A 24,079-nucleotide genomic window follows, 5' to 3' on the forward strand; every position below is an offset into this window, starting at 1 on the left:
TGAGTAATTTCCCTAAGTAACCACAGGTTCAGTCAAGTTCTCAGCTGACTGCAGCCCCAGATGATATCTAAGTGCAAGTACTGAAAGACCCCAAGAGAGAACTGTTGAGTCTTCCAAAATTGCTGACTCAGGAAGTCTTAAGCAAAATGAAGTATATATTTTTTCCTCCACTGGCTAAATTTTGGGGGAAAATTTGTTACACAGCACTATAACCAGGACACTTACCATGTGACCTGCAGTTAGATTGGTGCAAAAGTAATTGCAGTTTTTGCATTGTTGAAATTTGCCATTTGATATTGGAATGTATTCTTAAATAAATGTGGTTATGTTTCACATCATTTAATGTGTATTTCTTGATTTTTATTATGCTAATGGTTTATTACTTGCTGTTTATTTTATATGTATTTTATACTATAGATATGATGTTAGACTAGACACACAGCAATTTCAAGCGATTTTCTTATTCACTCAAAATGGGTCGTAAAGCAGCAGAGAAAACTTGCAACATCAACAATGCATTTGGTCCAAGAACTGCTAATGAAAATATAGTGCAGTGGTTGTTCAAGAAGTTTTGCAGGGCTTCCCTGGTGGCTCTGTGGTAAAGAATCCGCCTGCCAGTGCGGGAGACATGGGTTCAATCCCTAGTCCGGGAAGATCCCACATGCTAAGGAGAGAAGCTGAGTCTGTGCATCACAACTTTTAAGCCTGTGCTCTAGAGCCTGGGAACCACAATTACTGAAGCCCAGAAGCCCTAGAGCTTGTTCTCCATAACAAGAGAACCACCACAATGAGAAGCCTGCTCACTGTAACAAAGACTAGTCCCCACTCGCCACAACTAGAGAAAAGCCTGAGCAGCAGCAAAGACCCTGCAAAGCCAAAAATAAATAAATAATAAATAAAGTTTTTAAAAAAAGAAGTTTTGCAGAGGAGATGAGAACCTTGAAGACGAGGAGTGCAATGGCCTGACATTGGAAGTTGAAAACAACCAATTAGAGCAATCATCAAAGCTGATCCTCTTACATAATTACATAAGAAGTTGCCAAAGAACTGAATGTCAACCTTTCTACAGTCGTTTGGCATTTGAAGCAAATGCTGAAAGGTAAAAAAACTTGATAAGTGGGTGCCTCATGAACTGACCACAAATGAAAAAACTTGTCATTTCGAAGCATTGTCTTCTCTCATTTTACACAACAACAATGAACCATTTCTCAATTGAATTGTGACCTGTGATGAAAAGTGGGTTTTATATGACAACTGGTGATGACCAGCTCAGTGGTGGGACTGAGAAGAAGCTGCAAAGCACTTCCCAAGGCCAAACTTGCACCAAGTTTGGTCACTGTTTGGTGGTCTGCACCCAGTCTGATCCACTACAGCTTTCTGAATCCCAGAGAAACCATTACATCTGGGAAGTATGCTCAGCAAATCACTGAGAGGCACTGAAAACTGCAACACCTGCAGTCGGCATTGGTCAACAGAAGGTGCCAATTCTTCTCCATGGCAACGCCCGGCCACACATCACACAACCAACGCTTCAAAGGTTTAACGAGCTGGGCTACGAAGTTTTGCCTCATCTGCCATATTCACCTGACCTCTCATCAACTGAATACCACTTCTTCAAGCATCTCAGCAACGTTTTGCAGACAAAATGCTTCCACAACCAACAGGAGACAGAAAATGCTTTTCAAGAGTTCATCAAATCCCAAAGCACAGCTTTACACTACAGGAAAAAACAAACTAATTTCTCATTGGCAAAAATGTGTTGATTGTAATGGTTCCTATTTTGATTAATAAAGATATGTCTGAGCCTAGTTATAATGATTTAAAATTCATGATCTGAAACTGCAGTTATGTTTGCACCAACCTAATAGAAGAATATTTGTCCTCTGATCTTCTGTTTTAATAACTGCCTTATGCTGATCTAATGTGCTGATACATTCATTCTTTAGTTCTTAAATTCAAATATTAAGTGTTTTAGCTCTAGAACTTTTATTTCTTTTTTGTTAAAATTTCTCTGCCAAGAAACACATCTTGGCAATTAATCTTAAGAGCACTTTAATCAGGGTTATTTAAATTCTCTGTCAGGTAACTCAAATAGTTGAATATTTGGGGATATTTTGGGGAATGTCTTCTTTTTCCTTTTGGTTTTCCATTTGATCTCTTTTATGTGAGTTTTTTCTTCTTCTTCTTCTTCTGGTAACAGACATGGAAGATGAAAGCTTCTAGAAATCTTTCAGAAAAGATTTTGTTTTGTTTCTTATATTTAGATATAGATTTAGGTATAGAACACACTATTTAACTTGTTCTCAGTGCAAAACTTGACTTAAACAAAAATTGTGGCACTGTCAGAAGCAGACCTCTCCATGGAGAAACTGACCTCTAAATTTATAAACTTCACTGCTATTACAGCTTTCATCTCAAACTCCATCACTAGGTTATTATTTAGTTTAATTCAGTTTCCTGTTCTTCAACCCAACCAGACCTCTGATCATTGCTCTTTCTGCAGGAAACCAGACCCAGGTGCTGCCCCAGTGCAACGACTCCGTGTCTGAACCAGCAGGCTCTGCGGCCTCAGAGGAGAGCGCCCCCTACTGCTCAGGTGAGCGTCCCACAGGACCGAAGACCCTTTACAACCCCGTCACCGCCCCGTTGACCCATTTCTCTCTCCTCAGACAGCAGACAGCTCCGCCTGGTGGACGGGGGCGGTCCCTGCGCCGGGAGAGTGGAGATCCTTGACCAGGGCTCCTGGGGCACCATCTGTGATGACGGCTGGGACCTGGACGATGCCCGCGTGGTGTGCAGGCAGCTGGGCTGTGGAGAAGCCCTCAATGCCACGGGGTCTGCTCACTTCGGGGCGGGATCAGGGCCCATCTGGATGGACGACCTGAACTGCACAGGAAAAGAGTCCCACGTGTGGAGGTGCCCTTCCCGAGGTTGGGGGCGGCACGACTGCAGACACAAGGAGGACGCGGGGGTCATCTGCTCAGGTCTGCGCTGCACACTGTCCACAGGCTGGGGGAGGGGTGGGACCCTGGAGGACAGGGGTCAGAGCCCTGATAGAGAGATGTTGAAAGGACCAGAGAAGGCGGGTTCCTCCCATGGAGCCTGTCTTTGCAGCAGACTTGAAGACCGGGCGCTTTAATTCCTCCTGCAGCAGCTGAGATTCTGGTCCTTTCTTCTCAGTATTGTTTCCTGACAGAGCTGTTTCTTACAGTTAACACTTGATAGCAGGGCTCACTCTTCAGTTATCTGTGGGAGTAACACCTGGAAATCCTAGGCTTCCCAGGTTGCGCTAGTGGTAAAGGACCTGCCTGCCATTGCAGGAGATGTAAAAGATTCGGGTTCAGTCCCTGGGGTTAGGAAGATCCCCTGGAGGAGGGCATGACAACCCGTTCCAGTATTCTTGCCTGAGAATCCCGTGGACAGAAGAGCCTGACATAGTGAAAATTCAGATTTTTCCTTTACAGTTCTGTTTGCTAGTAGTCTAACGAGGGTCTCTGGGGGCCAACATCCCAGTGTCCACAGGGATGTGTTCTTCCTGGAGTCTCTGGGCAGGACGCTTCTCCCAGCTTTTTCTGGTTTCCCGGGTGGCCTCATTTCTTGGCTCAGAGCCATCTGTATTCTTCTTCAGACAACAGTGCCTCTTCTGACTATTCTCTCTCACTCACATTGCCCTTTGACTGGAGCTGGGAAAGAAGATGCATTTCTCAGCATAGCAGGTTAAAGAGGTGTTAGGCTGGGGTCACATGGTTAATCCACAATATTTGAGCTTTATGTCTCCATCCCAAGGTCCTTATTAATCACATCTGTAAAGTCTCTCTTGAAATGTAAAGTAACATGTCACAGGTTCGGGGATTAGGCTGTGGACATCTCTGGGGGTCCATTATTCTGTCAATCACATCACTGTCCATGTCACTTTCCATTCTTTTAGAAGTTTTGTCAGGAAGCAGGATTCAGCTCCCATCACTGCAGCTGCCCTAGGTGGCCTTGCTCGCTGTTCACATCTACCTTGTTGTGGTAGAAATAGGTGTACAGACGTTACTGGACAAAGTCAGGTGAAAGGGAGGCAAGTCAGTCTTGTCAACCAGTGGGCATCTCCTCTGCTGGGTCAGGGGTGTGTGGTCACAACTTCTGGGGGAGAGGAAAACTCAGAGCACTGAGTGCAGTGCTCACTCTGTCCCATCTCCTCCGTTTCAATCTTAGAGTTCCTGGCTCTCAGGATGGTGAGTGAGGACCAGCAGTGTGCTGGGTGGCTGGAAGTTTTCTACAATGGGACCTGGGGCAGTGTCTGCCGCAGCCCCATGGAAGACATCACCGTGTCCATGATCTGCAGACAGCTTGGCTGTGGGGACAGCGGAAGTCTCAACTCTTCTGTTGCTCTTAGGGAAGGTTCTAGACCCCGCTGGGTAGATGGAATCCAGTGCCAGAGAGCTGACACCTCTCTCTGGCAGTGTCCTTCTGACCCTTGGAATTACAACTCCTGCTCTCCCAAGGAGGAAGCCTATATCTCGTGTGCAGGTGACTTACTGTCTGTTTCTGTGTCACTCCCAACCGTGTAGGATGCCGTTAGTATGATTTCATATTTTCAGATCTAATTGATGGGTTTTGGTTGAGTCTACAAAATGTAGGTGTATATTTGTACTTGTCTCTGTTTTTGTTTGTTTGCTTTTGTTATGGTAAACAACTAATTAGATAAAGTAATTTTAGCTGCTGATAAGATGCAGTAAACCTCTCAGTTAAGCAGATGATGTAGCTTCTGTGGTCTCTTGTCATTTGACTGTGACAAAAAACCTTAGATACTCATGTCTGGGGACAAGACCACCCCCAGCTGTCCCTGAACCAGAGCTTCCCATTGTTGCTTCTGCAGAAAGAAGCCCCAAGAGCTGCCCAGCTGCTGCCCCCTGCACAGGTACGTCAGCCCCGCCCCCTCCCCAGGGCCCCAGGGGCTCCTTCCTCCCACCAGGGGAGTCACAGGAGGGGCTGCTGCCTTTTCAGACAGAGAGAAGCTCCGGCTCAGGGGAGGAGACAGCGCGTGCTCAGGGCGGGTGGAGGTCTGGCACGGCGGCTCCTGGGGCACCGTGTGCGATGACTCCTGGAGCCTGGCAGAGGCCGAGGTGGTGTGTCAGCAGCTGGGCTGTGGCCCGGCCCTGGAAGCCGCGCGGGCCGCAGCGTTTGGCCCTGGAAACGAGAGCATCTGGCTGGACGAGGTGCGGTGCGGGGGCCGGGAGTCCTCCCTGTGGGACTGTGCTGCGGAGCCCTGGGGGCAGAGCGACTGCAAGCATGAGGAGGATGCTGGCGTGAGGTGCTCTGGTGAGTGAGGGGCTCGGGGTCCGCCCTGGGTGAGCTGGGGCAGCGTGGGGGCAGTGGGCTGGGCCGGGCATGGTGGGGAGTTTGTATTCAGAGAGTGTCTGGGTGCTGGGGCTCTGATCTAGGACGGGGGAGCTGGGGGGACTGGACCCTGGTGTTGTGGAGACTAAGGGGTGACTTAAGGCTCAAAAAGGAAAAAGGGGCTGCCCTGTGATCTGGCCAATTCCCCTTTCCCAAACTCATCTTTTTCTCTTTAGGTGCAAGGACATCATTGCCCCCAACTACAGCAGGTATTGTGATCCATCTACGCGAAGGGGAGAATACTGAAATTCTGGGGACCTGTTCTGTGGGCTCTCTGACAGCTAAGGAGAGGAAAGAGTCTGAGAAGACCCTGGCTTTTGGGTAGGTGCCAGGGCGTTATGTTGGGGAACTCCCCTACCCTGGTTCCCAGAGCCAGAAGGTTCTCATGCCTGGGGTCCAATGGCTCTGGTTCCCATGTTGCAGAATCTAAGGCTCTCCCACCAGCCCCTGTGTGTTGCTCCTCATCAGTGAGGCGCAGGTCCCAGGACTATCTGATGCTCTGTCTCTTGAAGCCCAGGAAGAGGGGAAGAGCAGGGTCCTCAGAGGTTGTTTTGGCAGGGCAGCTCCCTGACAATCCCTGGCTCTGCCTCGGGGCCACACTGGTAGGAGTGAGGTTGGCTGCTCTTGAGGACGAGACCGGTGGGAGCTCAGTCACTGCCAGTGCACTTGTATCTGAGGCGGGGACGCCATTGTCCAGAGCGCCTGGAAATTCTGGCACAGAGGGTTTCTCTGCCCAGGACCTTCTCCAAACCTCTTTCCTGTTCTCCTTAGGGACCAGACCAGCCTCGAATCCACTCCCTGGCATCTTCTCCCTGCCTTGGGTCCTCTGCCTCATCCTGGGGACCCTTCTCTTCCTGGTCCTCGTTGTCCTGGTGACTCAGGTGCTCAGATGGAGAGCAGAGCGCAGAGGTGGGCTGCAGGGGAACTGGGGACCAGGAAGCATGTGTGCAGGCAGGAGATGGGGCGGGGGTGAGGAGGGGAGCCTGGACCAACTCTCTGTTCTGAGTCTGCAGACTCCATGTGCTCCATGCTGAGCTCTCAGGGCTGAGTAGAGAGAGGCTTTTAGGGCTGGTATATGAGCTCCCATAAGTCATAGCCTCTCCTGTGAGATGAGACAGAGTTGGGGCTGAGCTGTATTCAGGGCCAGATGAGGGGAGAAGGTGCCAAGAGGTACACTGGGTGGGAAGCTACCCTGAGGTCCCTACAAGACCTGTGTGAGCACTGGGGAGATAAAGGATGTGTCTGCTGGTTCGGGGTATCTGGGCCAGCATTTCTGACCTGCTGGGGGATCTCTCAGCCTTTTCCAGCTATGAAGATGCTCTTGCTGAAGCAGTATATGAGGAGCTCGATTACCTTGTGTCACAGAAGGAGGGTCTTTTGGACAGCCCAGGTGGGTGTCTTTGCCTGCCCTCCTGGGGCCTCTTATTGTGACCTCCCATTGGCTGTGTGCATCTTCTCAGCATCTGCAGCCCCCAGGTGTGCCCCAGACTCACAGAGGCAGCTCCTCCAAAGTGGTAGGATGGCCTCTCAGAGCTCTGAGAGCGCCCAGCCTCCGTCTACACTGCATGAGCCAGGCCTGTTCCTTCTCAACCTTAACACTGGTCCCTTGGGTGTGGGGAGGGTCATTCTGTGTGTTGTGTGATGTTTGTCTCCACATTAGGCTTCCTATCAGATGGTGAGGACAATGATGACTCCAGATCTGCTCCAGGTAATAGAGATGGACCCACCTCAGCTGGGTATTGGGGAGGAGAGTTTCCATCATAGAGATGGGAGGCAAGGGAAACAGTCTTCCTTTGATGGAGCAGTAGCATCCCTTGTATTGAGATGGAGTCCATCCTTCCCCTTCTCTGACTGTTCTGTGATGTCTCACATTTGCAGCTGGGCTCTCTGTGTCCAGAATCACAACAGAAACACAATGTTTCTAAAAATAACATCTGGAATGCACAATTAGTCAAAACACTTTAGTCATGCTTAATGGTATAAGAGTTCCTTTGAGAAAGATGTGTAAAATCATGTTTTGGCTTATGGAGACTTCAAAGTGAAACATGGTCTTAGAAGAGAAAAAATCTTTTGAAACAATGTGCCTCTATATAGTGGCTCAGAAACTCTGGGTCAGAAGGGATCGTAGGGATTTCCCAGACGAACCCACTTATCGTGTTTTCATCTGACCCCTGCTCTGCCCTCAGAAGCCCCAGATCAGAGGAGTGATGCCCCTGGTGAAGATTACGATGATGCTGAAGAGATACCAGTTCCTGGGGCTCCTCCTGCCTCTCACATGAGTGAAGAGGAAGTGCTCCCAGTGAAGGAAGATGAGATGAGGTCTCAGACAGGTGAGTGGGGTTAGCTCATCTCCTGCAATCTTCAGTCTCTGTCCTGGAAATGGTGAATTTGACTCCTCAACATCCAACCTCTCTAGAATTCAAAACTTTAGTAATCTCATGCATTTGATGGGCTTCCCTGGTGTCTCAGATGGTAAAGAATCTGCCTGCAATACAGGAGACCCGGGTTTGATCCCTGGTTTGGAAGATCTCCTGGAGAAGGGAATGGCAACCCACTCCAGTATTCTTGCCTGGAGAATCCCATGGAAAGAGGAGTCTGGCAGGCTGTAGTCCACAGGGTCACAAAGAGTTGGACATGACAGTCTCAACCGTATACTGTTTTTAATGCTAACACAGTCCTTGGCAGTGAGATATCATTCTCCTTTTGGCATTTAAGTCTCCATAATGCAACATAAATTTTCACTTTATATGCGATATACTTGCATTAAAATGTACAGATTAGGGCATTTCCTGACAATCCAGTGGTTAGGACTCTGCACTTTCACTGCTAGGACCTGAGTTCAATCCCTGGTCAAGCAACTAAGATCTCACAAGCATTGTTCAATGGCCAAAAGGAAAAGAAAACTTGATTATTTCAGCATATTTATGAAATCCACAAATAGAACAAGTGTTTTGATAACTTCTCTGTGCTGTCTTATACATGAAAGATATCAAAGCTTTTTTAAAATGTAGTGCAGTATTGAATTTGTGAGGTATTCTGATAATTTAAGATGAGTTCTGTTTATATGTCAGCACTAACATACAACATCTATGATGCGCAATGGCCTTAACATTAAGCCATGTTGGTAGTTCATAGGCCAGAGTTTGTGGTCAGCTACAGTCTAATTTGCTCCAGACTTTTCAAAAGCCGAGAGAAAACACTCATTCTCTAGAAAAGAGCATTTCTCCATCTGAGGGCCTGTGTGATCCCTGGGAAGGGGCCTCCTGTGGCTGCACCTTGATACGATGTGTGGGCATTTGGGAACAGGAGTTAACTAAGAGCAGAGATGGTTTGTGAGTGAGTAACTCAGATTTTCCTGTCTCCACTCTCCCTCTCGTGGTGATCCCATGTCTGTCATTTGAGAGAGGAGAACAGTAAATTTTTTGGTATGCTCTTACTGTTCCTGGGCATCGCCTTGCTGCTTGTGTGACCTGGAGGCAGATCTTCCCAGAGCCCCTGTGTGAGCACAGGTCTCCTGTGATGCAGGGTTTCCACATGAGCTGAAGCCCCAGAGACCACATGGACTGGATCTGAGAGGACAGCCCAGGTCCATCCTACCTGTAACTGATGTGAAATAGCCTGAGCCTCCTGCCCACACCTGGTCCCAGGGGTGCTTTGTTATCACCACTTAATTGACTCACTTCCACAACACGGTCTGGTCCCTTTTGTCTCAGTTCTGATCATACTTTTCTTTACTATTTCAGGCTCTTCTCTGTTCATCTTTGGAGAGGAAGCTGATCCTGGGGAAGGAGAAGACAGCCCGTGGCTGCTCCAGGGGAACAGAGGGGACCCTGGGTATGATGACGTTGAACTCGGTGCCCCAGGAAGATCCACAGTGACTTTCCCATGATGTTGTATTAACTATGTGATGAAGCCTCAGATATTCTAATTGCCTGTATTTCAATAGAGTAATGCTGACCTGTAATTGTGTTATATGGAAACTGTTCAAAATGAAGTATTCTGAATAAAGTAACTTTTTGCTGTGTTTCTAATTTAGCAAGTTCCATGTCAAATGCTTTGAAAGGATTGGTCTGATTCTCAAACACTATTTTCTTCAAAGGAAAACAAGATGTACTGCCCTGTTTTCTCACCTCCTTCAAAGGCTAATGAGGCCATGACTGTGCCTGCGATCACAGAAGCTCCAGGTCACTCTTGTTTAGAAAAAGCATCTAAACTTGGTCCACATTCACACCCTCATTCCTAGCAAGATGAACTTGTTGACCAAAAAATATATTCAGAACCTGATAGAGTTAGTTTATTTGGTGGGAATATTTAGGGCTCCAGGCCCTGGAGACTGCATCTCAGTAGCTCTGAGAAAACTACTCCAAGGAGGCAGGAGGGGAAGTCAGGTTGTATACAAGTTTGCAACAAAGGGAGCAGGCAGTCTGAACATCTGAAATCAGGTATCAAGTTAAGGAAGCTAGCATTCTGTTTGTGGGAAGATGCAAGCCTCTGGACTCACTGAATTCATTCCTTTCATATGCACCTCAGCTCTCTGGGGCCAATCCTGTTTCCTTGTTCACCTTAAAGAATGGCAGATGGCTGCTTCTTGCATTGTCCCAGCTCCTCAGCAGTCACCATGCAGGGGGTGGCAGCATCCCCTGGATCACAGCTTTGGAGGCCTTCATTCACATTTGAAGGCCAGAAATCGCTGATGGCTGTGACTTTTCTTGTTTATTGATATGGCAGGAGATATTTTCATTTCACAAACTCATGGAAAAAACCCAATCCTCTATGTTCTTCTCTGAGATGTCACATCACCTGTTTTTAACCTATTCTTGGGCACCAGACTTTGCTCTTCTCCCATGTCTAGTTGGTTATCAAATCCTTATGAATCCATTCTTTCCATCCCTTTGTGCTATTTCTTCAGGATGTTGCTATTTCTTGTCTCTCCAGTAATCTATCCTTCTGAGTGAATTATATCAGCTCATATCTCTTTCTAAGTTGATGGGGGGCAAATTGGTGCTCACCACACCCTGCATCCAGGTGGGACAAGAGGGCAAGTAAGTGGAGACCTAGGCAGAGGGGATGCAGAAGAAGGGATGCAGATGGGTAAATCAGGAACATTTGGGTATCTATGTTTCAAATATGTGGATGGAGGTGTCTGATATGATTGAAAACTTAAAGGAAGAATTTGAGAGTAGTGAACTTCTCTGAAAACATATTGTTTCAAGATTGTGTTAATCTGGTTACTATTGAAAATGTAACCTGCTGTGATTCTTCAAGGTAGAGACAACTGTCATATAGGAGTGGCCAAGTAAATATCACCTTTACACAATACCTAGCCCCCCACCCCCATTCCATTGTGGACATGTGGAGAAGCTGCTGAACTAATGTAAGAACTGAGAGTGCAGCCTGGCTGTGAGCTGAGTCTACCCGGTTGCTGCTTGATGGCCCGCGTGGTGTCCAGGGCTCCAAGCTACACTCACACTTGTAGTCTTCATAGTTCTAGGCTGTGCTTGGGAATGGGAAGATGCCCAGGACTTCTCCCAGGGCAGCTCACATGGCTATTCACCATTGGGAAGTAATGAAATGAACGATGTATAATGAAAGAAATAAAGTAAGCCCACCAAGAATCTCAGTGAACTCCAAAAAACAAAGATAAACAATCCATTCAGGAAAAGAATATGTGAACAAAATGAGATTAAAATTTTTTCTTATCATTATTATTATTGTTTTTAATTTTTGGTTGCACTGGGTCTTTGTTGCTGCACATGGGCTTTCTCTAATTGCTGCAGGCAGGCACTACTCTTCTTTGTGGAGAGCAGGTTTCTGTACGTGGGGGCTTCCCTTGTTGCGGAGCACAGGCTCTAGGCTCTCAGGCTTCAGTAGTTGCAGCATGCAGGCTCCTATTTGCGGTTTGCAGGTCCTAGAGCATGAGCTCAGTAGTTGTTGTGCACAGGCTGAGTGGCTCCGCAGAGGAAATTGATTGTTTTACAGAAATAGAAATCATAAAAAAGGAAGCAACACAGAGTTTGCTGATGGTTTAGTGATGAGGATTCGATGCTTTCACTGCTGTTCCTGGATTCCATCCTGGTCTGGGAAGTGAAATCCCTCAATCTCTGCAGTGAGGCCAAAAAAAGGAGAAGGAACCAAACAGAAATTCTTTTGCTTAAGATTACAATGAATGAAACACAACAAAATGGAAAATGCTACAGAGAGCATCAGCAACAGCAGAAGAATCTGCAATGTAGAAGACAATTGAAATTACCCAGCCAGAAGACAGAGAAGAAAAAAAGAATGAAAAAAATGTGAAAGAATCTGCATGAACTATGGGAGAACATTCATAGAAACAACCTGCATATTACTGGAGTCCCAGAAGGAGAAGAGAGGGAGGAAGAGACAGAGATTTTGCTTAAAGAAATAATATCAGGTAAGTCCCAAATTGGATCAGATTGAGACATCCAAGTTCATGTTGCTAATAGGTCACCCCTCGGAGTTCATTCAAAACTATCTTCTCCAAGACACATTTCCTATAATCAAGACAAAAAGAGAATTTAAAAGCATCAAGAGAAAAGTAAATGCTGACAAAAAAGACATTCCCTTAAGAATATCATTCGGTTTCTGGGAATAAACCTGGCAGGGCAGGAGAGACAAGGATGATATATTCAAACTGATGAAAGTAAAAACCTGCCAACCAAGAATCCTTTTCTCAGGAAGGTTGTCTTTCAAAAATGAAAATGATAGAAAGACTTTCCCAAACAAACAACAGTTGAGGAAATTCACACACACAGGTTTGTCTTACAAAATTGCCGAAGGGAATTCAAGTTAAATGCTGCTGCTATTATTGCTAAGTCGCTTCAGTGTGTCCAACTCTGTGAGACCCCATAGATGGCAGCCCACCAGGCTCCTCCATCCCTGGAATTCTCAGGTAAGAACACTGGAGTGGGTCGCCATTGCCTTCTCCAATGCAGGAAAGTGCAAAGTAAAAGTGAAGTTGCTCAGTCATGTCCAACTTTTAGGACCCCATGGACTGCAGCCCACCAGGCTCCTCCGTCCATGGGATTTTCCAGGCAAGAGTACTGGAGTAGGGTGCCATTGCCTTCTCCGCTTCAAGCTAAATGAAGGATACTAATAATCATATGAAAGAAGATACAAGAGATTTGTAAATGTAAATATGTAACCCAATTCAGAAAACTCTAATATACAAAATATACAGTGAAAGTGAAAGTTGCTTAGTTGTGTCCAAATGTTGTGATCCCCTTGGACTGTCTATGGAATTCTCCACGCCAGAATACTGGAGTGAATAGACTTTCCCTTCTCCAGGGGATCTTCCCAACCCAGGGATCAAACCCTGGTCTCCCACCCAGGTCTATCCAGAGTCTTTATCGGCTGAGCCACAAGGGAAGTCCAAGAACACAGGAGTGGGCAGCCTATCCTTTCTTCAGGGGATCTTCCCAACCCAGGAAACGAACCGGGGTCTCCTGCATTGCAGGTGGATTCTGTACCAACTGAGCTATCAGGGAAGCCCACAAAATATACAATGGACTTGTAAATGTAAATGTGTAATACAACTCAGAATATTCTAATACTGAATATGGTAGTGTGCTAACCAGTTAACTGTAGTCTAAAGGAAGTATTAAAATAACTATAAAGATAAGTTTTTTGTTAGTGGATATAGAATATAAAGAGAGGCAAATTTTGACATCAAAACCAGAAAGTGTAAGGGGATAAAAAGGTATAGCTTTTGTATGTGATTGAGATTAATTTATCAGTGTAATATATACTGTTGTGTCTGTAAGATGATATATATGAGCCTCATGGCAACAAAATGTAAAAACCTACAGTAGAGTCACAAAAAGTAAAGAGAAAGGAGTCAGAGCACACCTCTATCCAAAGTTATTAGCTCACAGTTCTAACTGTTGTGCAGAACAGTTGAGGTGTCCTGGTCTCTACAGCATCCTTCAGGATCAGCCCCAGAGGACTCTCCTTTCACAAAGTGAAAGATGAATTAGTCTGCTTTTTTTTTTTTTTTAATCAAAAGAACTCTTTCTGCAGCTCATTTCCTTCCTTATGTCATACAGACAGCGCAGCTGTGCTTTTTAATTGCAAACTTTCTTACTGTGATGTCGCTGTGAGGTTTTAATTGAAAAACTGCCAAATGATAAATCATATGAATACCCTGTCTCCTCCACTTGGTCTGATTAAGACTTAATAAGAGGCCACATGTTAGTATGCTGTGGTTTGTCTTCTGTATCCTTACAGATAGAGATTTGCAGTGTTCGAAGTGACATGTCTGTTGGTGATAAGCTCCCTCTGTTTGAAAATCAAAAATTGCTGAAAACATTTGCCTTTAAAACAAAAATGTCAGTTAGCTAAGTGGTGTCCTCAAAAATAGTTCTCTATATTTAAGATAATTTCTCTTGAATGTCCAGCAGGGTCTAGTTCAGTCATTCGATAAACATTATCAGAGCATCTATTAAGTTATAGAGAGTGAAAATACAGAATTTATACTCAGGTACAGGCCTCACTCCAATCCTGGGCCCTGGAAGGGCCTTAGCAGATACTTGCAGCCTGTAGGAGCCTTGGGTCGCATGCCCAGATGGGGAAGGAGTCAACAATAGGGAAAAGAGAATCTGTTTACAGACTTTTAGATGTTAAAGGAGGAACACATTTTGCTGTATTTCCAGTGTTCTTAGGCTGATCTGCAGGCTGAATTCAGCTGCATCAAAGCCCCACTTGCAATAGAGCATCAGATCATAGACTTCAAGTCTGAGCAAACACTCAGCCTTTGAACCCTGTGCCATCTCAGTGGCACTAATCTTGAGTTTAAGTGGTTTAACAATGACTACCTGCAGGAACTCCATAGCTCTGGAGTTGGTAATTACATCAATTCTGAGCAGAGGTGGGTTAATCATGAAGGTAATGAAGCCTCACCTTCACAGACTCTCCTTGCACCAAGAAGCCTGGTGTGCTGCAGTCCATGGGGTCACAAAAAGTTAGACACAACTGATCCACTAAACCGAATTGAAAGGTGAAGAAGTTAATTACGTGCATGGAGCAGTAAATGCAGGAATCAGATTTGTTCAGGAAATCAAGAAGAAATTTAGGGGGCTTAGAAAGCACATGCTACCTTTTTACTAGTACAGGACTGGTGGAAGGTAAAAATAAGATCAGAGATGATGGACTGACTAACTCAGAGGAAAGGAGAGCTCTTTAAGGATGAAGGTCAAAACACAAAGAGACAAATTTGGGAAACTGAGCCTGACTGTCAGCACAGGGTGATATAGAGGGAACAGGAGATGCACCGGGGCGGGTGCTCTTAGACAGGACTTAGATCTGGTTGTTTGTAAATCAGAAATGGTGACTGAGAAACAACCAAGCCCAACAGAGGAAGCAAGGTGAGCTCAGAGGGAGCAGCTTGGGATGAAGACACAGAAGGAAGAAGAGATCCAGGAACATACCTGCTTCATGTGACAGATTCTGTCTTCTTTTCAAGTCTTCTTTCTCCTTGGTATCCATCAGAAGAGACTCTGTTCTGCTGCTGGAAAAAGTGACCTCCAAATCTCAGTGTCTCTCTCTCACACACACATATAGACACATACACACCCATATATACACACATACACATGCACGCATATAGCCATACACATGCATACATATAGAAAGACACACATACACACATACATACACATGCACACACACACACACACACACTTATCACAACCTACAGTCGTTTGTGTTCCGCGAGACTCTTACATGTGCAACATCTGGAACATATAGCTTCTGGGGCAGAAAAGAGAGTCTAGAGAATCACACTTGGGCTTTTCCTGCCTCCGCTCAGAGTGACACAGGTGACACCACCCTCGTTTCATTGCCCAGAATGAGTCCCTGAGGACTGGAAATACAGCTATTTGACAAGTATTACTGTCTATTCACATCCTTCAGTAGAACTCTTGAGAGCAGTGCTGTCAGTTTTTTCTCACCTTGGAGAAGCTTCGGAGGTACAGCTTTGTGAAGAAATTGAATGTGATCCTACCCTCTCCGATTGGGAGTTGAAGGCATTTTCTGTTTGGGATCCTTTGGCTGGTGTGTCTCTGACTCCTGACTCCACCTCAGTCTGTGCCGAGTGGGATTAGTCAGATTTGTGTCTCCCTTGTCCCCCACCTCCCTTCTCCACTCAATATCACTAACTGCAGAGTGATTTTCAGCATTTGTCCATGCATTCATTTCTTTAGTTATCCAATATTTGTTAAGCTCTTTCTATGTGTCTTTACTTGACCTTAAGGAGACACTGAAGAATAAGACATAATACTTGCTCTCCAGAAGCCCACACTTCAAGGCAATATAGTATATGTAAGAAAGTTTCTATAGATTAAACAGATAAAGCAGTAAGATTTAGCCAGAGGAATTAGAAAGAATTCACAGAGGTGACGATTTTATGCATTTAAAAACAAGAGAAGGTATATGAATTTTCTTTTTGTAATAGGCTTGAAAATGTGTCCTTTAGAATTCAAATATACATAAATGTAATATTCTCTGTTATTATAACTGATTTCATCTTGTACACTAGCAAGGGGTGTTCGTGTGGACTGAAAGTTCCATAACATGAACACAGACTCTCCCATTTAAAATTTGTCCCTCAACTTAGCTCGGGTTCATTGTAATAACTGTCTTGTCATTTCTAGTTCAAGCTCCCTGCTGAGACTGGTTTTCCTGTATTTAAGGAGGCATCTTCTTGTCTCTCCTCCCACAGATGGTGTTGGGGTGGGAGGGCTCCTTCCTTTCCAACAGCAGTGGGGAAGGGTCCTTGGTCTGCTTGCTCTCCACTTAGAATCTGCTTGTCTTTGATTTAGTAGCTTTGATCGTCTCTGGTGTCTGGGTATCTGATGCTGCACTGTGGAGGAATGAATGAGGCCAATTCAGAGCCATACTCTTGTTCAACATTGCTATTTATAGACTGTAAAGGGCTAAACAGAGATGATGGGCTGCACCTCAGCCAGCTCATGACCTTGCTCTTTCCTCCATGCCCTTGTGATGAGGTGGTCTTTGGTAAAGGAGACTTTACGAACGCTGGTTCCATCCATCCATGCAAGGAACACAGATGGTAGGTGGGTGCCCAATGCTTTGGTGTAACGGCTCAATTAATTATTTCCTTTTAAATTGTGTACCACTATTTTAATTTAAAAATATTTTGTATTTTAGTCACTCTGTCTGACTGGTCCTGTGGAAGTGTTCCTCAGGCAAGCAGGTTTAATTTTTTTTTCTCTTTTTTTTTCCATTTCTTTTTATTAGTTGGAGGCTAAATACTTTACAGTATTGTAGTGGGTTTTGTCATACATTGACATGAATCAGCCATGGATTTACATGTATTCCCCATCCCGATCCCCCCTCTCACCTCCCTCTCTACCCAATCCCTCTGGGTCTTCCCAGTACCAGGCCGAAACAGCTGTCTCATGCATCCAACCTTATTATTAACTTTCATGGCAAAGAGGTTACTGAACCTCTGAAACCTCTATTTTCTCATGGTGATTTGGGAATAATAATGCTACAGATTGTATTGCTTTACCATAAGACCAAGGAAGCAGTCAGTTTAAGTTAAAGAACAGGATTCCTCCTGCTCTTTGCTTCTGCACTTCTAATTCAATACAGAAGCTGTTAAAATAAAAATTTTAAAACAAAACTTCTTCCTGTTACAGTTATGTGTGGTTTGAATAAACTATGTGCCAAATGATAAATACATAAACATCCTGACCACTTGGCTATATCTGATTAAGACAAGAACAGGAGGTTTCATGGCCTTCATCTGTCAGGGTGCTGTGGTTTATCGTCTTTATCTTCAGATATACAAAGACATTTGCAGCATTTTTATACATGTTTAGGAGTGGCTCTCTCAGCACTGCTCTTGGAATGGGGCTAGCCTTGTTTCTGGTATTGCAATTTACTGCATTCCTTGCAGCAAAGTGTTGAAGTGAACCATACATAACTTATATCATTTAATCATATTGAAATATCATTACAACAATTGACACAACCTGCACGGTGCTCTTAAGTCCTCACGGCAAGTTAGTTCTCAAAAGATTTTTTTTGTTTGAAATGATTTGTATAAAATACCTGACTGACATTCATTCATTCAGGTATACAAGAGACATCATTTAGGATTTTTTATTGGCAGGCTTTGGGGATAAGGGGGTGAATTAGACACAGAAATTTTACCAAGTCCATTTTTAAAGTAATATTAGCAAGTAAACAACTTAATTCATGAGATTCACAGTTGGTAGGGTCAAAGTTCATGAGCAGTTGAATGGGGGACAGAGAGAAGGAGTAATGTGTGGAAGACTCACAACTCTGGCACCAATCACCATCACAGCATGTCAAAACTCTGGGAGAGTTTTGATAGCTCCAGTCAAGTCTCCAGGTAACAGAATTTAATTCCTGTTCTAGAGTTCTGTGATTCCTGGGGTGGGATGGAGAGAGGGGCCCTAATATTGCTTCTCTATCACTACTAGGTACTACTATTAACTAGTGGCTATATCTCTTACTTATCCAACTCATTTAATTCTAACCAAAACTCTGTCATCTAGGCACATGGATAACTCTCCCTTTACAGACTAAGCCACTGCACAGAGAGTGTAAGGACCCGGTACAAGGTCACACACGTGGTATGTGGCTGAACTCTGAGTCACAGCAGGGCAAACTGGCTCCCAAGTCTGTTCTCCTGACCCCTGCACTGCACGCTCTTAAGTTCATTGTGGACAAAGTTGGTTGGTGTTCTCCTTAAAGTTCTCTTCATTCAAATCTTGGATGAGATCGGACACTGAGATTTTCCTATGTGTCAGAGAAGATATACCTTCATCAGAGGGTGAGTTTGTCCATGTTGATGCTGCCCTCCCAGCTCTGTGGGACCGGGTGCTGGGAACCGTATAGTAGCCCTGAGTTAGCCCCTCCTTTCCAGCCCACCCCTCCCTATAATAGAGTCGGGAGCCCCTAACAGAGTCTTGTCTGTGAGATCTCAATCCCGAGGTAGGACTGTATGTAGCTGGTTCACTAAACGCATCCCTGTGTCATCCTGTGGGAGGGATGAGAGGACCCCAGGAAGCACGTCCTGTGTTCTAGGTGTCTGCCTCATGGATTCTGGTGATGCTGTGGAGTCCATTACTGGGTAAGGAATGAAGACTCTGGGCCCCGGGGGGAGTAGAGCATCAACTCTATGTGACTGAGCAGATCCTGGTCCTACTGCAGCCCCTGAGCTGATATTCTGGTTCTGACGTTTCTAATCAGTTATTATCACTACTGTGTCAAGCATCCAGAAGGAGATGGAGTTCATGTACAGATGGGGGCTCGCAAGTGAGAGGAACAGAGAACAAGAAAGTAGTGACTATTGTAAAATAAAATATCAGCACATTTAAATAGAGAGAGAGAAAGAAATGTGTTCAATTGACTTTTCTCCCTTTTCATTTACCTGAGTCTCAAATAGGAAGGGCGGGCATGACAGGACAGAGAAGCTATGTGTGCTGACCAGGATGAGGGGTCCATCTGGTGGGGAATGTGACAGGGCTGTGCACTGGCCCACAGCTGCCCTCAGTGTTGGCTTCACTGAGACCTTCAGGTGTGTGTGGGGGTGCATGGAGCCATCCATCTCGGAGCTCAGGAGGGGACTCTGAAGTGTGTGTGTCACAGATGCGTCCTTCCCCCATCTCTGCTGAAATGATGAGACTCAGGGTGAGGGGGCCTCAGTGTGGGCTTGTGTGGACCACAAGGGTGCATGATGGGAATCTCTAGCCTGAGAGGGCATGAGGCACGTGGGGTAGCATGTTAGTGACCTTGAGTTTATCACTATCTTATATCCCCTACTGTCCTCCTCAGTCTCTATCCTCCCGAGGCCTACTTTCTGGTTACCATCTGGGGGCTTCTTCTGATCAGTGGAAACAGAACAAGGCAGGAATGGCCACACTCAACCTCAGCCCCTTCTGCTTTGATCTGTCCCCTCATCCACCCGGGCTTCCATTCTTGTTGCCACTTTGCCTCTTAAATGTAGAATGAAGGAGGTGGGGTCACTGATAGTTTCAGGCAGCATGAACCCCTTCTCTTCTCTGCTTCACAGGCCTCTTCTTTGACCCCTTGCCTGCAGCTACCATGTAGCAGAATACTTTCTATTTATCCATCTGTCTGGGGCAGTTCCCTTTAATTATATTTTGTATCTTCTTTAGTAATGGCTTATAATATAATGAATCTTATCAAACCAAACTGTCAATATGCAAAGGGGGAAACTGTGAAGTTGAGGAAATCTAAGTCTTTCTAAACTACACGTTTTATTCTAGAGATGCAAAAATCCTATTTTGGCAGGCTGGAGTTGAAAGACGACTCCTACTTTCTCTTTGTTTCCTATAACAGCAAACTCTTTCTCTCTTGAAGCATTATTTGGTGACTAGCTGAAAGGGATATTTCACATAAACTGAAATGAAATATAGGGGAAGGGATTTAACGTGGCTGAAAAATCCCTTATAGGACTTCCCACGTGGCTCAGCAATAAAGAACCCACCTGCCAATGCAGAAGACACAGGAGACACGGGTTCAATACCTGAGTCGGAAAGATTCCCCAGAGAAGGAAATGGCAAGCCACTCCAGTATTCTTGCCTGGGAAATCCTGTGGACAGAGGAGCCTGGGAGGGCTACAGTCTCTGGGGTTGCAAAGAGCCAGACACAACTGAGAATGCATGCATGTGCTCCAGCACCCAGGCTCCAGATCCTTCTGAGAATGGGGGAAGAGACCAGCAAACTCAGCCCTCCACTTGATGGGTCCCACCTCACTCCCTCCGTGCTCACCTATGAATTCCTGTGCTCCTGGTCCTCACTTTCCACTGGCCTGATAAATATTCTTGCATTTCTAGCCTTCTTGTAGTTCTCTTCTTCGTCCCTGAGCTCAGTCCCAGGGAAGATCAACACTTGATTCCACCAGAGATATTCCCCATGGGCCAACAGACCCCGTCCTCTGACCCTGTCAGATCTCACAGTCTATGGTATTGGTCAGGGTGATCAGACGAGAAAATATCACTCATGCTTTTTGATGCAACTTTTCTACACCAGCCTCGGTCATGGAGCCCGGCTCTCAGGGACCACGGAAGCAGGAGGTCAAAGGACCGTGTTGCTCATATAAGGAAATGTGGAAGATTCAGAAGCTCATTGGTGTCTGAGTTTCAGAAATTGGCAGATGCAGCCTCCAATAGTGCCTGAAATGGTGAAAGGTGTCGCTATTGGCTCTCAGGAGGGAGGATGTAGGGGATGGTCTATAAAGACCCCGGTCGGCACCCTGACGCCTCCTCACAGGCTGATCCTGCAGCTGGGACTGTGCCCTTGAGGACGTGGAGTCAGGATGGCTCTGAGCCAACACCTCTCCCCCCAGGGACTCTGTGTCCTCCTCCTCGGCACCGTGGTGGGTGGTCAAGGTAAGAGCTGCCCCTCTGTCCTGGGTCCACAGCAGGGAGTGGATGCCTTGGTGAAGGGTAAAGTGTCTGGAGTTGTGGAGCCGAGCCTTGGTGTTTTTGACCAAAAAGGAGCCACGCTGACTGTGAATACTGGTCCCTCTCCTGTGGGAGGTCCACTGTTCATAGCAGCAGATTTTACAGAGCAGTGAGGTTTGGTCTGGAACGAGCTGGGTCAGCCAGAGTCCCTCCACTGTCTCCCTTTTCTCAGGGAGCTTCTAGGAGTGAGGGTGTCTGTGGCATGAGGCTGTATGAGGGTGTGGAGCCTGTTTGTGTGAGAGGAATGGGGCTGCTGAGCAGGGACTGAGTGTGATGGTCTGTGAAGCACACAGGGTCCCACAGGGCTGGGGGTCATGGCCGCTGCAAATCACCAGATCAGAGGTAATTGTGCATCTGCCTGCCTCTCCCTGGGTCCTCTCTTCCATCTTCCAGCCTCCCATGTTTCTTGTTCTACCTTAAAATGTAAATTTTATTTCATCAGGCATTTAGTAGTTTTCAGCACTTCTGCTATTAGGAAAAAAGGTGCTCTGAGCTTTTCTGTATTGAAATGTAAGGACCATTCATGATTATTTCTCTAATGATGTTCTCTGGATGGACCTGTTGTTTCATGGGCTGTGAATATCCTTAAGGCTTTTGGTACATAGAGAGTAAGTGCTGTTTGAAACGTTTGCCCTGAGTCTTATTTCCACTAGTATTGTGTGAGAATATTAGTTTCCACTTATCCTCACCAACATTTGCTTTTTACCAAGCTTTAAAATCTTATCCAGTTTCATAGTAAAAAAACTAGCATATATTCACTACTTTAATGCTTCATTTCCTCCTTCACTGCTTGCTCATGTCATTTGTGCATTTTAAATTGTGATGTTTGTCATTTTGGCATATTTATATTGGAGCCCTCTATACTACGACTGTCAGAGAAGACAATGGCAACCCACTCCAGTACTCTTGCCTGGAAATCCCCATGGAAAAAGGAGCCTTGTGGGCTGCCGTCTATGGGGTCACACCGAGTTGGACATGACTGAAGCGACTAGCAGCACCAGCAGCATACTACGACTGTGACTACTACGCCAGTTCAGTTCAGTTGCTCAGTTGTGTCTGCCTATTTGTGACCCCATGTACTGTAGCACGCAAGGCTTCCCTATCCATCATCAACTCCTGGAACTTGCTCAAACTCATGTCCATCGAGTCAGTGATGCCATCCAACCATCTTATCCTCCCTTCCCCTTCTTCTCCTGCCTTCAATCTTTCCCAGTATCAGGGTCTTTTCAAATGAGTCAGTTCTTCCCATTAGGTGGCCAAAGTATTGGAACTTCAGCATCCGTCCTTCCAATGAATATTCAGGACTTTTTTTCATTCAGGATTGACTGCTTTGATCTCCTTGCAGTCCAAAGGACTCTCAAGAGTCTTCTCCAATCCACAGTCCAAATGCATCAATTCTTCAGTGCTCAACTTTCTTTATGGTCCAATTCTCACATCCATACATGACTACTGGGAAAACCATAGCTTTGGCTAGATGGACTTTTGTCAGCAAAGTAATGTCTCTGCTTTTTAATATGCTGTCTTGGTTGGTCATAGCTTTTCTTCCAAGGAGCAAGTGACTTTTAATTTCATGGCTGCACCCACATTCTGCAGTGATTTTCAAACTCCCCAAAAGAAAGTCAGCCACTGTTCTCATTGTTTTCCCATCGATTTGCCATGAAGTGACGGGCCCAAATGCCATGTTTTAGTTTTTTGAATGTTGAGCTTTAAGCCAACGTTTTCACTCTCCTTTTCATTTTCTTCAAGAGGCTCTTCAGTTCCTCTTCACTTTCTGCCATAAGAGTGGTGTCACCTGAATATCTGAGGTTTTTGATACTTCTCCAGGTAATCTTATTTCCAGTTTGTGCTCCATTCAGCCTGGCATTTTGCATGATGTACCCTGCACATAAGTTAAATAAGCAGGATGACAGTAAACAGCCTTGACTTACTTCTTTCCCAATTTGGAACCAGTCTGTTGTTCCATGTCCATTCTAACTGTTGCTTCCTGACCTGCATACAGATTTCTCAGGAGGCAGATAAGGTGGTCTGGTATTCCCATCTCTTTAAGAATTTCCCACAGTTTGTTGTGATCCACACAGTCAAAAACTTTGGTGTAGTCAATGAAGCAGATGTTCTTCTGGAACTCTCTTGATTTTTCGATGACCCGATGAATTTTGGCAATTTGGTCTCTGGTTTCTCTGCCTTTTCTAAATCCAGCTTGAAGTTCTGGAAGTTCACGGTTCATGTACTGTTGAAGCCTGGCTTGGAGAATTTTGAGTATTACTTTGCTAGTGTGTGAGATGAGTGCATCTGTGTGGTAGTTTGAATACTCTTTGACATTGCCTTTCTTTGGGATTGAAATGAAAACTGAACTTTTCCAGTCCTGTGTCTGCTGCTAGGTTTTCCAACTTTGCTGGCATTTTGCACACAGCACTTTCACAGCATCATCTTTTAGGATTTGAAATAGACTAGCTGGAATTCTATCACCTCCACTAGTTGTTACCTATATGAATTTGAGTGCACAACAGTCCGACAAGGCAGGATACATTTATCTCAAAAAATAGATCAGGAAACTGAGGCAAAGCAACGTTAAATCACTTGTCTAAATAAGACAGATAAGATTTGAGTAAGTAGCACAAGTAAAATTAGTACCCGAGCATTGGCCTTTCCAGGTGGTGTTAGTGGTAAAGAAGCCACCTGTCAGTGAAAGAGATGTAAGAGACACGGGTTTGATTCCTGGGTCAGAAAAATCACATGGAGAAGGGCATGGCAACCCACTGCAGTATTCTTGTCTGGAAAATCCCATGGACAGAGGAGCCTGGCCGGCTACAGTCTATGGGGTTGCAAAAAGTCAGACACCCCTGAGCAGGCCTCTTGGATACCTTGTTTCTCCTAATGGCATCCATAATTCCTGTAGGTTTTCTTTATTCCTTTGCATTCTTTTTGCTCCTCTGATTGGATAATTTCAACTGACCTTTGTTTTATTTCATTGAGTCTTCTGCTTGGTCAAGTCTGCATTTTTCAAATGGTCTGACTATACACTAAGATCTTCTTCAGTTCTGCATTTCTCCAGATGTTACCTCTGTGATGGCACCACATTGGTTTCCAGAGTGGGAGCACGTGGGATGGGTCAGAGATCTGAACTGTGTTAAGGGTGCCCCAGGGATGATGTCTTGTTAGATTATAAGAAAGATTCTCATTTTCTGACCTGAATT

General features: G+C 45.3%; 2 protein-coding genes across 2 annotated transcripts in view; both read left to right on the top strand.

Annotated features, from left to right (window-relative positions):
• The window catches only part of LOC136172481 (antigen WC1.1-like), a 62,558-nt gene extending 53,284 nt beyond the window's left edge, over positions 1-9,274 (top strand). Inside the window, exons 11-21 of the mRNA XM_065941929.1 lie at positions 2,504-2,596; positions 2,670-2,984; positions 4,201-4,515; positions 4,865-4,906; positions 4,993-5,307; positions 5,562-5,594; positions 6,157-6,294; positions 6,683-6,775; positions 7,046-7,093; positions 7,575-7,715; positions 9,129-9,274. Of these exons, the coding sequence (XP_065798001.1) occupies positions 2,504-2,596; positions 2,670-2,984; positions 4,201-4,515; positions 4,865-4,906; positions 4,993-5,307; positions 5,562-5,594; positions 6,157-6,294; positions 6,683-6,775; positions 7,046-7,093; positions 7,575-7,715; positions 9,129-9,274 (1,679 nt within the window). The remainder of the gene's footprint in view (positions 1-2,503; positions 2,597-2,669; positions 2,985-4,200; positions 4,516-4,864; positions 4,907-4,992; positions 5,308-5,561; positions 5,595-6,156; positions 6,295-6,682; positions 6,776-7,045; positions 7,094-7,574; positions 7,716-9,128) is intronic.
• Positions 9,275-20,737: 11,463 nt separating this feature from the next.
• The window catches only part of LOC136172474 (antigen WC1.1-like), a 42,229-nt gene continuing 38,887 nt past the window's right edge, over positions 20,738-24,079 (top strand). The window contains exon 1 of the mRNA XM_065941915.1: positions 20,738-20,810. Within this exon, the coding sequence (XP_065797987.1) occupies positions 20,738-20,810 (73 nt within the window). The remainder of the gene's footprint in view (positions 20,811-24,079) is intronic.

Source organism: Muntiacus reevesi, chromosome 1 (assembly GCF_963930625.1).
Source record: "Muntiacus reevesi chromosome 1, mMunRee1.1, whole genome shotgun sequence".
Taxonomy (NCBI): Eukaryota; Metazoa; Chordata; class Mammalia; order Artiodactyla; family Cervidae; genus Muntiacus; species Muntiacus reevesi.